General features: G+C 36.8%; 1 protein-coding gene across 1 annotated transcript in view; it reads left to right on the top strand.

Annotated features, from left to right (window-relative positions):
- LOC108570107 (Y+L amino acid transporter 2) overlaps positions 1-14,312 on the top strand; it is a 34,751-nt gene that overhangs the window by 14,500 nt on the left and 5,939 nt on the right. Inside the window, 1 exon segment of the mRNA XM_017931901.1 lies at positions 10,684-10,809. Coding sequence (XP_017787390.1) covers positions 10,684-10,809 — 126 coding nt within the window.

Raw genomic sequence — 14,312 nt, 5'->3', positions numbered from 1 at the left:
AGAGATCTAACGATCCAATATTCTAATGGTCCGTGGAATTACGTCCGCGTCCTTGATCGTTTCTTTCCTCGAGAGAGAAGGGAGGTCCCCATTTTTTCCATTGTCTCGTTCGTCCTTCGGGGAGCTTTCGAAGCTAATAACCGCCTCTCTTTACGCGGACAATTTGCAATTCTCTTGATAATCTTAGTCTTGAAGACGTCACGTTCTTCCTGTTTTCTCTCGGATTCTGCTTAGGATGTTCCGCCGCCGCACCGGGACCAAACCACGCTTTTCCGGTTTAATGAATCCTCCAGGGGAATTACGATGCTTTTCCTAGAGCTCGAATTAATAGAGAATCGGATTTCTTCTTTTCCTTGCAAAGCCTGATTTTCTTAGTAGAATTTTAGTTGGAATTTAGATGAAGGAAAATTTATAAATATGAAAAAAATGTTTAATTACTGTGAAATTTAATTATCCCTTTGCGGTCCTACGTCGATATAAGAATTTTTGCCTTCAGTTAGGGTAATTCCGGGAGAGATGGACCAGGGCAAGTATTTCCTACGTTATCCGCCAAATGCGGAACGCGTCGGTATTCTTTTGTTTTACATTTCTTTTACTCTCAGTGTTTTTTCTTCCATATCTGGGGGATAATGTAGGAAATACTTGCCTGGTCCATCTCCCCCGAAATTACCCTATTGTATAATGATAAATTATAAATGACAATAAACCATTTTTTTTTTTTTTTTGTTATACATTAATATTACACTGAAACTCGGTGTTTTATAATCAACGTTGCGCTGAAGTATTGAAATACAGTGAAACTACACGGTACTGCCGGAGAATGACCGAATGAGTGCGGATTAAGTGGACTGTTTGGACCGCAGGGGGTTAATATTGTTAAATTTAATATTAATATTATTAAACTTAGTTAAACTTAATTGATACTACGTTTAACTACAAATTTACCATTTTTGAAATAATTCACGACTGCAGGTTATAGGGTAATTCCGGGAGAGATGGACCAGGCAAGTATTTCCTACGTTATCCACCATATGTGGAAAGCGTCAGTATTCTTTTGTTTTACATTTGTTTTACGGAAAGCGATCGAGCGTGGCTCTCAGTGTTTTCTCTTCCATATCTGGCGGATAATGTAGGAAATACTTGCCTGGTCCATCTCTCCCGAAATTACCCTATACAGTGTGTATTAAAAATTCCTGAATGATTCAGACTGCAAAAATTGATATTTTTTTTTCTAATTTCAAAAATTGGGTTGCAAACATTCTGCCACAGTTAATTATTAAACTCTTGCTTTAAATTCATCGAAATTTCCCTCGATTCGAGTTGATAAATCGCATAAATTGTCCACTTTGCGATTAAAATATTCAACGATCCTGAAATTTATCAACGTCGATCATCTTGAACCAGAAACACGATAAATTCTTGACATAAAACATAAATAGTGTCAAGGTGAAATTCGTCTTGATTAACATGCGTCGGAATAAGTGTCGCATTATCTGTCCGGGGGGTTGAATAATCAGGAATCGAAGAGAAAACGTTGGTGCGATCTGAATGGCATCGTCCTTCGAGTCGTTGCTTCCTTGTTAATGAGCAAATAGCGTGAGTAATAACGAGACAAAACGTAACGTTGCACACTATATAGTATCGAGAACTGTGCGTTTTTTTTTTTTCTCCTTTTGTGTACGATATCTTGGAGAAATCGCTTTCGAGAATCGTGTCACGCGGAATTTCCGCGTCCAACTGTCGTGACTCGCGATTTCTGGCGAATCGTCGTTCTATTGCATCGATCTGATTTAATGGACTTCACTGTAACTGAATTACGTCGTGAATTTGCATCTTTGGCACGAAACGATCGAATGTGAAATCGTTCGGACGGTGAGTGCATATTTAGTCAAATTAAATTATGTAATATTTTTGAGAATTAAATATCCATTGATGAAAAATTTAAGTACAAATTCATGATATTAAAAAAATTAAATGTATAGTGAAACATAGTAATTGTATTTAAGTCACTACGTGCGGTTTCCCTTGCAGGAAAAATTTAGTTAACCAGTTATTCAGTTAACCAAATTTTTAGTTAAAAAATTAGTTGACATGTTTAGCAGGCACTCCGTAGGTTTAATTTTTTTTTACTGTTCTACACTTCAACCCTTTCACTGCGGCAGATTATCGCAAAATCCTTCGTTTTGGCGTTCAGAATTTTTTAAATGTTATCAAATATTAAAATTAAAAAATTGAAAAATTTATCACTTCAAAATTTTCTGTTATTAAATTAAAGTGAGAGTACTCGAGGGATTGAATTTTAAGCAAAATTTAAGGACTGAATTAAGACGAAAGTGTTGCCAAAAGGCGCCAATAGCAGTGAAAGGGTTAAAAAAAAATATTTACTTATCAAAGTCTCTACGTTATAAAAATATTCCTTAAGTCAAAACTTTCAAACTTTTCAATAGAAATAAAAATTCTTTTCGAAGAAATACAAGAGTGTAATTTGGCTCGGGTCATAAATGACCCAGATTGCGTAGGATTAAATTTCTCAACATTTCCAGCACAAATGACGTCACAAGATTGCAAACGAAAAAAAAAAATTAGAAAAACAATTCCAACAATTGTTTTCGTCAAACAAAAGTGTTCTATAGTATCTTCAAAAAAAAACCAGCAAGTGAATTCATGCTTCTGCCGTAAATATCTTCCACACTCGACCATCTTTTTCTCTTACTTCTCTCCGTTAAATTCATCCTTTCTCTATTGAATTTTTGCATAATCATATTTCTCAAACATCTCCGCTATGAAGTTCAACTTCGTCATAAAACAACTGAAGCTTCTCGAACAACATTCCGGCGATTCTTTCGCGAGCAAAAAAGCGGTATTATCTCTCGGCGGAGCTGGCGAGAAGAGAACGAAAAAAGCGTATTTTTGGGAATCTCCCTTGTAGGGGAATACCACAGAGAAGGATATCGAGTTCCTGTGGTCGTCGTCTCCTCTCCATTCTTCCGCCTTCTGCGCCCGTACACACGTATATCGTTTTACAGAAATGGCGGTTGAATGCGAACACGTGCTCAGAAAAATATTCTGCCCTCCTTTATTTTCTCTCCCCGCCCTTTTTTTTCGTTTTTCTCTCCTGTCAGCAAAGCAGTTTCGAGAACCTGCGCTCTCTGGATCGCAGTACGAGCAAATTATACGCGGCTTGGTCAGCGAAACGTGTGCTTCACATAGGTGTTCCGCATTGTTCGAATACTTTTTTTTTTTTGGGTTTAGTAAGGAAGGTAAACGAATGAAATTTTCATACGTGTTAAAATGCATTTTTATTGGGAACAATAGAGTTGTATTAATTTGTAAAGGCTGTAGAGGGTGAAATTTTACCCTAAATTGAATTTTTTTAGTTTTTTGGTCCATTGTCAGATTTGACCAAGTTATTTAAAATAATTGTCAGAATGTTGTTTATAGCAGGCGATAATTTTTATATCTTTTAACTAATACTGAATAATAGTAAGAACTAGTAATTGCATTTTTTTAAGATCTAACTTATTTCAAGTAGTGATTGTTTATATGTAGCAAACGATAATTTTTACACTTTTTATCTGATATTAAATAAAAGTCGAAGCTTGTAAGTTACATTTTTTAAAGATCCAACTTATTTAAAATAATCGTCATAATGTTACTTATAGCAAACGATAATTTTTACATTTTTTATCTAATATTAAATAATAGTAAAAGCTTGAAATTCCATTGTTTTAATCAAAAAAGAATATACTGTATTAACATTTTTGTTTTACGACAGAAATTCTCGTGCATAAACGATCGTGTACCGTCTGTGAGACTGATATTTTCAGGAACAGACAGAAACACGAAATTCTCGTAGACTTTTTTAAAACTCAATAGAAGCTGAACTTAAACATCTATTTTTTACATTGGTACGTTAATTTAAATTACGAAAAGAATCCTAGCAAAATATGAATTTAGCGTAGCAAATTCAAGAAATGTCGGCAGATTTATAAACGAAGCAGTCTAAGTTAAGGGTTAAATTGAAGGTGTTCGATAAAAATTATATGTATAATTCATACATGTCATCTGCAAGAATTTGCATATTAAATTACCACCGTATTATCACTCTAATTCGTTTCGTAAATATTTTTCATCTTCTTATATTACAGAACCCACATAAATATTCATCTCTTCGTCACTCGACGAATTATTCATGGAGCTGTACGATTATCTGCAACCACCTGGTCCTCGGTAATCGCTTAATCCTATTGTCGAATGCAATCTTCTTACAATTTTTTCCTTCGACCAATCGTTGGAGCTAATTAAAATCGCTTGCGACGCATGGACCGTTAATCTTCTCGGAGACCGGAAGGAGCTTTCGCCGGAACCACCGCCGCGTCTCTCTCTCTGTCTGTCCCACCGTGCAACGTAATAACGCGTTAAATGTCGCGAGAAGGATGTTGAAAGGGAATTTCCAATAGCGCAGCAGAAAATCCTCTGCGCACTTCCGAAGGAAACGAGTTCCGTTTAATTTCCGATGGTACCGGAGGAAAACGAAATGGCGGCCATCGTTCCTACGCTTTTCTGCCTTCCATCGCGATTGCTTTGTTCTTTTTCTGGGTTTCCTCTGCTTCTTCTTTGACGCGATTTCTTCCCTCGAAATTAATTTCTCTACGCTCACTTTTATCTCTTCCTTTTTCAGTTTTAGCGTTCCCTTGCTTTCTGTTTTTAATATTTTTCGTCTGATCTTCTTGATTTGGAATTCGAGGTTAGGTTAGACATTGATATATTTTTCACGAGTTGAAAATTTAGAATTTAGATTTCAAGTGATCTTCTTAATTTGAAATTCGAGGTTAGGTTAGTTTTTTAAATATTTTGTATCTCTTTAAGTGGAGAATTTGTTTTTCAAAGGATCCTTTCTTAATTTAAAATTCGAGGTTAGGACAGTTTTAGAAATATTTCGTTACCTTTCTAAATTAAGAACTTTTTAATCTAAATTTCACAGGATCTCGTTAATTTAAAGTTCGAGGTTAGCTCAGTTGTTAAAATATCTCTCGTCACTTTAAGTGGAGAATTTGAAAATTGAATTTGAAAGGAAATCTTGTTAATTGAAAATTCGAATGAAATTTCACACGTAAAAGTTTTCTTTGATAAACACGCACGAAAGAAGCTTATCGCAAGTATTAATATTCTCAACACGATAATCAGCCTCATTTTCATCCTAGTTTCCTCGAGATTACGTTACTAACGCGTATAGTGGTGCAGAGGAAAATTAGTTCCTAGAACGAGTTTCAAGTGATGAAGATCAATAATTAGCTCCAAGGGAAATCTAGTCGTTCTAACATGCAATCACTCGCACAAATATTTACTTACGTTCTTTTTATTCATGCTGTATCCTTCTAATAAAACCTCTCTACACTGTAATCTAACTTTCCAACTACAAATTAACTGTAAAAAATACCAAACTTAAAACACAAACGAAAGTTTCTTCGTAAACAATTAATTTCAACGCTATTATATTAAAATTTATTCCTTCTCTGTAGAATTAGGATGCTCAGAATTAGTACGAAGGAACAAAATTCGACACCTTTTCTTCTGAGATATCACTTGTACACCCTCTTGTACGATCTAAAACCTATCTCCATTAAAATCGAATGTTTAAATTAAAAATTAATAATAAAAAGTATCAATTTTAAAATACAAACAAACTTTCTTTCGTCAGAACTAACTTAACTTCGGTACAATTATACTAAAATTTCTTATTTGTCTCAATTTTCCTTCTTCAGAAGCAAACAAAATTCTCCGCTTCCATCCCCTTTTCTCCTAAGAAATCACTTCTGCAGCCTCTTCTGCGATCCAAAACTTACGTCCATTAAAATCTAATCTTCAAACTAAAAAAAATTCTCGTTCTCTAATCCCACCTCTTTTTCTCTCATAAATCACTTTTCCTCAGAAATCTGGTACGATCCAAAACTTACGTCCACTAAAATTCAATCTTCTATCTAAAAATCAGCAATAAATAAAAACTACCAAATTTAGAATTTCCTTCGTCAGAACTTAACACAATTCGTCACCATTTTCCAAAATTCCTCCTTTCTTCCATAATTACGAAAAATGATTAAAAACCAATAATCTCCCTCTCCAAAAAAAATTCAAAAATGTCCTCTGTCTCCATTCCCACTCCATTTCCTCTCAAAAATCCCTTTTCCACTCCTTACGCATCCCTAACACCAAAAACAAAAATAAGAAGGACCACCACGAATGTATCGCGTTTCCCGCCAGTAATGGCGCGAGTAAGAGGTTGAAACAGCGTGGCGAGAAACGAAGGCATTGACACCGACGTTTAAGAGCATCGATCTCAGATCGGCCAGTGAAAGCGAACGATTAGATCGAGCCTGGCGTCGTCCGTAGTCGGCCGTGAAGACGCGAGATGGTGGTGTATCGAGTGAAAAGGCTGCGCCAGCAATCACGTCCCATTGCGATTAAACGTAATCTTCTAATAACGTGTCAACTGGCTGCCGCAACAGCATAATTCGCCTTTAGGGGGCAGCAGGGGGTGAGAGGAGAGCGAACGAATAAGAGAAGGGACAGACGGAAGATGTGGAAGAAGAGAACCGGGTGACGTGCAACAGTCGCGTCGTCTTCTGCTTCGAAGATCTCTTCCCCACTCTCCCCCACTCTTGCTTACAAATTAGCAGCATATATTGTACAGTGGATGAAAGAAATATCGCGACACGCTGATTGATACACGTGAGGAGGAGGGTCGTAGAATGAGCGAGGAGAGATAAACAGCTGTTGTTTTATAATACAGTTTGTTCAATGAATCTTACGATTTACGTATTTTTCGACGTAAATCGTGTGTCTGATACAATTACGTATACACTTGCGTTCGATCGGTATAGTAGGCTTTTTGCGTCAGCTGTGAAGGATCGTTTGGCTTGTTTGGGACAGTTTTACGCGTGAATTTTGTTCTTGTTCGTTGCTGTGGAACTTGGTTCCACTGGAGGGGAGAATTAAGGAAAATTTGATGGAGGGAGAGAAGTGGATTTTAAGGTGGATGTGGCCGGAACCTTCAAAGCTAATTTTTTCATTTTTAACTTTTTAGCTTTATACTCTATCTTTCTAGTTTTTTTTTCCAAGTTGTCGAAGAGTCGTTTTAAACTTCTGACAAGTAAGTCGCAATTAAGGATCGAAGTACGAATCATCATGCGGGGAAGCCCCGTTAGTTGTTCTCCCATAAATCCGTGTTTTGCGCGTCGAATAATGGAAATGCCCTGTGACACTCAACTTAATATCATTTATAGACTGTGTCGATTAGACGATAGGAATTTATTTGTATTCCACACCGTGATAGTTGGAAAAACAATTTTTCCTGGAACTTTGATAATCGAGTAGTATCGATGAACGTGAGACTGTATTGTAGGTATTGGATAAGTGTAACGCGAGATATTTCGTCTATGGATACGAAAGGGTTAAACATGAAATGTATGTGTGGTGGATACAAAATAAAGTTTGTTATAGTTGACACGTGAGTGCAACTTGTGGGATCAACAGTTTTCTCGGAACTTCGTTCTGCATACGTTTCCTTGGTCTTTTGTTCAACCGTTCGGTCCTTTCTCACTCTTGCTTCTTGTCTCTCCTTGCTCTCTCTCTCTCTCTTTTCTCTTCCCTCTCTTTTTCTTTTTTCTCTTTTCTCTCTCTTTTTTCTCTCCTCTCACTCCCCTCCCTTTTTTCTCTTCTCTCAATCCTCTGTGCGAGGAGAAGAAATATTCTTTTCTTTTGTTCTCAGTTTTCTTTCCTTTTCTCTCCTCAATCATTTCCTTTTTCTTTCTTTTTCTTTCTTTTTCTCTCCTCTGTTTCTCCCTCTTTTTCCTCCTCTCTCTTTTCTCTCCCCACTCTTACCCTTCTCTTTCTCTCTTCTCTTCTTTTTCTTTTGTATCTCCTCCCTCTTTCCACCTATCTATCTCTCTGCTTTCCCAAAGCACGAGTTCCAAGCGTCCCTAACAAACCCACGCGAACGCTTGTACGTCTCTTTCTTCGACAATTTACACTACGCCAGGCAATAATATTCAGCGTAGAAATCGCGGCGAGGGTCTGGTGTATCCGTGGCCAGCACTGGCGAAGACGCGTGACAAGGAGGAATAAGGCAGGGGAAGAAGGGGAACAGGGCGGAAAGTCTCGCGATATTCCTCGAGATGTTGCATCAGTCGACATTTCTTACTTTTCTTCGCTAACGAATCCGCCAAGGACGAGAGGGGGAACATGCCTCCGCATCGCTAGGTGGAATCTTTTTCATGACCATGCAAGCACGCACGGCGTTGCGTTCCTTTTTTCGATCGATGAACCTCGTTTATTTTGACTCTTATTTCCACGAATTGTGTACACACCGTGGCCTAATCGTCGAACTGACTCAGCCGTCGGTTACGGTTCCCTTGGAATGTCGAACATTCGCAAAAACTCGACGAAATGACGAAATTCGATTGGTAAACAGCATGCACGTTCTTCGTTGCGTAAATTCTGTCTTTCTTTTTTCCCGTCGATTTCGGGTATTTGTTTTCGATTCTGTGCAAGGAACAATATATACAATAAAATGAAATACAGCAAAGTGTAGTAAATTTTTTTTTTATTGATTTCGAATATTTGAGATCGATTCTATACGGGGAAAAATTAATAGTGAAATATAGTAAATACAGCGAAGTACGGTATAATTTTTTTGACTGATTTCAACAAGATTTGTGATCGATTTCGCCCAGAAAATAATAAATAGTAAAAAAGTAAATTTAGCAAAGTATAGCAAAAATAGTAAAAAATATAGAAAAATTTGTAAAAAAGTAAATATAGTAAAATATAGAAAAAATAGAAAAATAAATACAGTAAAATAGTGAATTTGGTGAAATTATTTCGTGACGCGTGGCGTGACTTATTAATAATAGTCGTTAACATAGGGAACTATAAAAAATTCACTAATAATTACTGCTAAGAAGCATTATGTATGAAACCAAAGAAGTTGCCACTGCATAGAAATTATATATACATCAGCTTCCGTTTCTTCAATTGTCGATTTGCATGAAACAATCAAGCATCGATTAACTGGCGATAACTACTCGGCCACGTGACCATTTTGAGAAGAATCTTCGTGCAAATTCTACGGCTTGTTGCATCAGAATTTCGACACGCGATAACACGACTCTGAAAAAATATTAGTTATTGTATTATATAACAATGGATACCATTTTAGTATCATATTTACTTAACTCTAAGGAAATATTGCTGAACGCGATATGTAACACGTTAATTATAACGATGGACGCCATATTGGTTATCGGTAGTCAACGAAATCGGAAGTTTTTATATCTGGTATCGCTGAAATTAATTTACAACGGAAGTTTATCTTTAATAAAATATCGAGTAAAATTCATTACTCCGATGAAAGTTTTATTCCCATTAATTGTCGAGAGTTACCCGTGACTCACGTGACACTGAACGTGATTGCAGCAGTAATTTCTCCCTTTTAATACGGTAGAACACATACACAGGGTGCTTGTAAAGCGTTTTATAGAGAATTTGTTAACTAATAGAAAGGGTGGAGTTTCATAATTTGAGAATTTTTTAAATTTCGAAGAACTTAAGTTGGAACTTTTTGAAAATACCATTATTCAATTTTTTTAATCACCCATTGAAAGGGTTAATTGAAGGGAAAAGTGATTTTTTTTTTTTTAGTGGAGTTCAATAATTCGAGAAATTTTAAAATTTGGAAAAGCTAAAATTTAAGATTTTTCGAAATACCGCTGTTCACTTTTTTCGAATCACTCAATGAAAAAGTTAACCGACGATAAAACCCCGATTTTCAAGTAATTTCCAACGACGTGAAGATCCCTAAAATTTCGGCGAACCTAAGTTGAAGATCTCAGGAAACGAAATCGTTCAATTTTCAACGAAGTCATCTTCGACTACCACCCGGCCACACACCGTCAAGGAACTTCCAATTTCCGGTTCTCGAAATGGAACAGGTCGATCGTCATCCGTGCTCGATTCCACCCTTGACGGTGGTCATGGTTGGCTGGCCTGGTGCCAGTTAGTCTGAAAGGCTATGGGCAAACGTGCACAACCGGTTCTCTGTAGGATAAAATGTCGGTTGATGTTAATGTTATCGATCTATCTGACGTAGTTCGCTAAACAAATGAACGGTTCAGTGGCTGGTTAGATATCGTTCGAAATGGGGGGTGGAGGGGGATGGAGAAAACGATTGGTCGAATGTGATACGAGTGGCTCTTTAGCATCGTTCAAGTGTGTGCGGCTACTGTTGATAATGGGACGAGATAAGTGGTGTTATGACATAGCGATGCTACTTTTCAGGATAATACGCTTGGTCGGGTATCTTGAGATCTAAGGTGTCCCAGGTGATCTCACGGGATTAGATTGTATAGTAGAGGGAGATTACTCGGATGTCTGTAGTACACTATTAAAAGTTGGAACGTTTCTACTATTTTTTCTACGCTGATTTTTTCACTTGAAAAATAATTCTTCGAATGAAAGTAAAAAGTAAAATGGATGTTTCAATTGAGGAGGTTCTCATAGTGATTTTCTTAGTTTTGCTTCCTGATTACTAGTAATTTTTTTCTGAAAATAAGGTTCCAGTGGAATCTTCTTATTGTTCTCATACTTGTACATTACTTCTAACCTTGTGTGAAATTATTTTTCCAGGCATACTCGCGTTCATCAATTGCTGGGACGTGAAATGGGCAACGAGAGTGCAGGACATCTTCACGTACGCCAAGCTGCTCGCCCTCTTCATCATTATATTCACCGGGGCTTATCAGCTGTTCACTGGTGAGTTCAACGACACTCCCTCCGTTCAACACAAATTTTTCTCGCAATTCGAAAAGTCCGACACTTTCGTAATTTCGACGGGAGAACAAAAACCGGTGGAAAGTTGCGTTTCTTTTTTCCCTTCGCATTATCGTTCCTCAAATTCTTACGCTCCCTTGTATATACAGGGTGTCCCGCTTGTAACGACCATCTGAATTATTTCCTCTGTTATTGAAAGTAAAAAAAAAAAAAAAAAAAAAAGGAATAAAGAGAGTTCATTCCAAATCGTCTTAAGTGAAGATCGTTTCAAAGATCATCCACATTTTTTTACCGTTTACGGTCCCTTGGAGACCATAATGTCATAGGTCGTTGAACTCGTATTAATTACTTTTGATAAGAAAATATGGATAACCTTGAGGGCACTTTTTTTGTTATCATTACTAAGTGCATGTTTCGAGATCATATGAACACCTCTCAGTAATTTTTTCTTACTTTCAATATCGAAAAAGATAATATGGATGACCTTCCAAATGACCTTGAGGACACCTTTTTTTCTTTCTTTTCTTTTTAATGATTACCAGGTGAATGTCTTGAGATTATAGGAACACCTCTCAGTAGTCTTCTCTTACTTTCAATATCAATAAAAATAACATCAATGACCTTGGAATGACTTTCGAAATGACCTTGAGGACACTTTCTTCTTTTTCTTTTTAATGATCACCAGGTGAATGTCCCGAAAGCATGTGAGCTTTTCTCAGTAATTTTTTTTCTTAGTACCTAGTACTCAGTACCAGCGAAGATAATTTAGATGTTCGTTACAAACGAGACACCCTGTACGCACGACAAAGGGATCGACACGAACGATCGCTATTGCGTCAGCCTTAGTATATTATACTTTCTCCAGCTCGTAAATTGAGTTTCTTTCGTGGCCTGTCGATCGTCGAAATCGTTTCATTCTTGCTCTGTCATTCTTAATAAACCCGGGCAAGAAACCACGGAACTAAGCCACGTTTCTTCCAAGTATACATACATATATACAAGGTGTCTCCTACATATTCTTCCGATGAAAAAAAAAAAAAAACCGAAGTAGCGTGAAGTTTTTCGTGCCTCGCTGCTTGGGGGGAACTTTTTGGGGAATTCCCCGCGAAATTCGCCACGGATGTTGTCTGTCGCGTGTTTTGCGAGAGTAAAAGACAACTCGATCTTTCGATTTTCGTATATTCAACGAGTTTTTGAAATTTTCGAGAATAGTCACGCTCGAGTATTGTCAATCGGTAAGTTAGAAATTTGCTAGATCCACAGGCGCTTTTTCTATAAATTCGATCCTCTAAAATGGTAGTCGTCATATTTCCGGAAGTAATCGACAGATCTCTTCGGAATTTTGTTAACAGACTCTCAAAAGTACGATACAACAGTTGACCACCCAATTTTCTCAAAATCACATCGCCACTTTTTTTCAATAATTAACCCTTTCGCGACCAGTGGGGACACATGTGTCCCACTTAAGTACTCGAACAAACATTGATCTCAATTTAGTATCCATTAAAGAGATTTAGTATCCATGAAGATCGGTAGATAAATAAGAAATTAAAAAAGAATAATTCGGTCACGAAAGGGTTAAACAGAAGGGTCAACAAATGTGAAAATCGTACAGTTTTTCAACGAGATGCAAATTTTCAAAATCAAACATACTTCACTGCTTTTTTGTTCTATTTCTAAATTCCTTACATTTCTTATCTCGTACTATTTATGTAACCCGTAAAAATCGCACAATTTTTCATTAAGATGCAAACATGACATATCAAACGTACCCTTTTTTATTTCTTTTTTTATCTCACACCATTCATTCAACCTGTAAAATTCGTGCAAATATTAAAAATCAAACATACTTTTCTCCTCTTTTACTCCATTTTCTTTATCGTACCATTTAGCCTGTAACAAGCAAGGTTACCGACTGATAAAAAAAAAAAATTTTCGCATGATAAGAATAATAACCTCGAGTGTGTTAACACATGGTTGTTATTAACACTAGGTTTACGGGACTTTCACAAGAGAAATTACAGAAACCGTTTACATTTCTCTCCTACACCACTTACGCTTATTATAAATTTTATATAAATATACAGTATCACATAGTTTCATTTGTAAGTTAATAGTGTGTAATATGTAATTTTTTTTTTTTTAAGGAAATCCGCCAATTTGACGCGTGTCCGTAGAGATAAGGTATATAAGAAACGTTCGTAAACCTAGTGTTAACCTAAAATCTGAGAATGGTTGCCGTAGTGTGAACGAATTGTTAAAAATGTCGCGCGACACGATTCGAGGAACGGTAGTAAAAATTTCCGTTGTGTCGAGTGTGTCCGGTTGTTTGTTCGCGCTTCTAAACGCGATATAACGAGGCGGCAATTTCTTGGGCAAGATCGAGGAAGCTAGCGTTAATGTTTCACCACCCACGCCACCCTTGAGAGGCCAGTGTTAAGACCGTTAGGCGTCTTTTCACTTGCCGGACGAGACAATTTGCCCAATCAAAAAAGGTGGGTTAAAGGCGCGTACGATTCGAGGTGGTGCCTGCGCGGTGTGCGTGCAAGGAATCGGTTAAATGGATCTATTCAGAGTGCTCGAATGGGCTCCCCCACGGCTCGAATTATCGACGTGAGAACTTCTTTTTCGATTTCAACAAGTTCTACCGACCGTTATTTTACGTGTGTTTGTTGTGAGAATGACCGGGGGAGTTCCCCTGAATAGAGGAGAATTAAACCACTTGAACTTACTTCGTGATCTTTACTCCGCTCTCTCTTTCTCTGAAGTGGAAATTCTTATGCAAATTTAGACATTTCTCTGTTGTGAAATTTTCATTAAATTTCCGTTCCATTTTTATTTCGTGTCTTTGTTTTAATTTTGTGTCAATTTTGATTGTGTGCAATTTTTAGAATTGGACCGCGTAAAATTTTGAAGAAATTTCGGTTTTATGTAATTTTTAGAATTGGGCTGCGTAGAATTTTGATTAAACTTCGATCGTGCGTAATTTTGAAAATTGGGCTGCGTAGAATTTTGATTAAACTTCGATCGTGTGTAATTTTGAAAATTGGGCTGCGTAGAATTTTGATTAAACTTCGATCGTGCGTCATTTTGAAAATTGGGCTGCGTAGAATTTTGATTAAATTTCGATCGTGCCTAATTTTGAAAATTGGGCTGCGTAGAATTTTGATTAAACTTCGATCGTGCGTAATTTTGAAAATTGGGCTGCGTAAAATTTTGATTAAATTTCCGTCGTGTGTAATTTTATATTTGGGTCGCGTAAAATTTTGATAAATTTCGATCGTGCAAAATTTTTAAAACGAGATTGTCAAATTTTGATTGCACAAACTTTTCAAAATAAAATCGTGTCAAATTTTGATTGCGTCAAACTTTCGAAATAAGATCGTAAAAACCTTCGAATTAAATTTTAATTTCATATCAGACATTTCTACGTTTCTCCTTCGATACAAAAGAGAAATTACTCGACACTACTTTAATCTTTCAAT

This window comes from Habropoda laboriosa, unplaced genomic scaffold, assembly GCF_001263275.1.
Source record: "Habropoda laboriosa isolate 0110345459 unplaced genomic scaffold, ASM126327v1 scaffold23, whole genome shotgun sequence".
Lineage (NCBI taxonomy): Eukaryota > Metazoa > Arthropoda > Insecta > Hymenoptera > Apidae > Habropoda > Habropoda laboriosa.
Note: the sequence above shows the minus strand (reverse complement) of the source record. Positions and strands in the feature narration are given on the sequence as shown.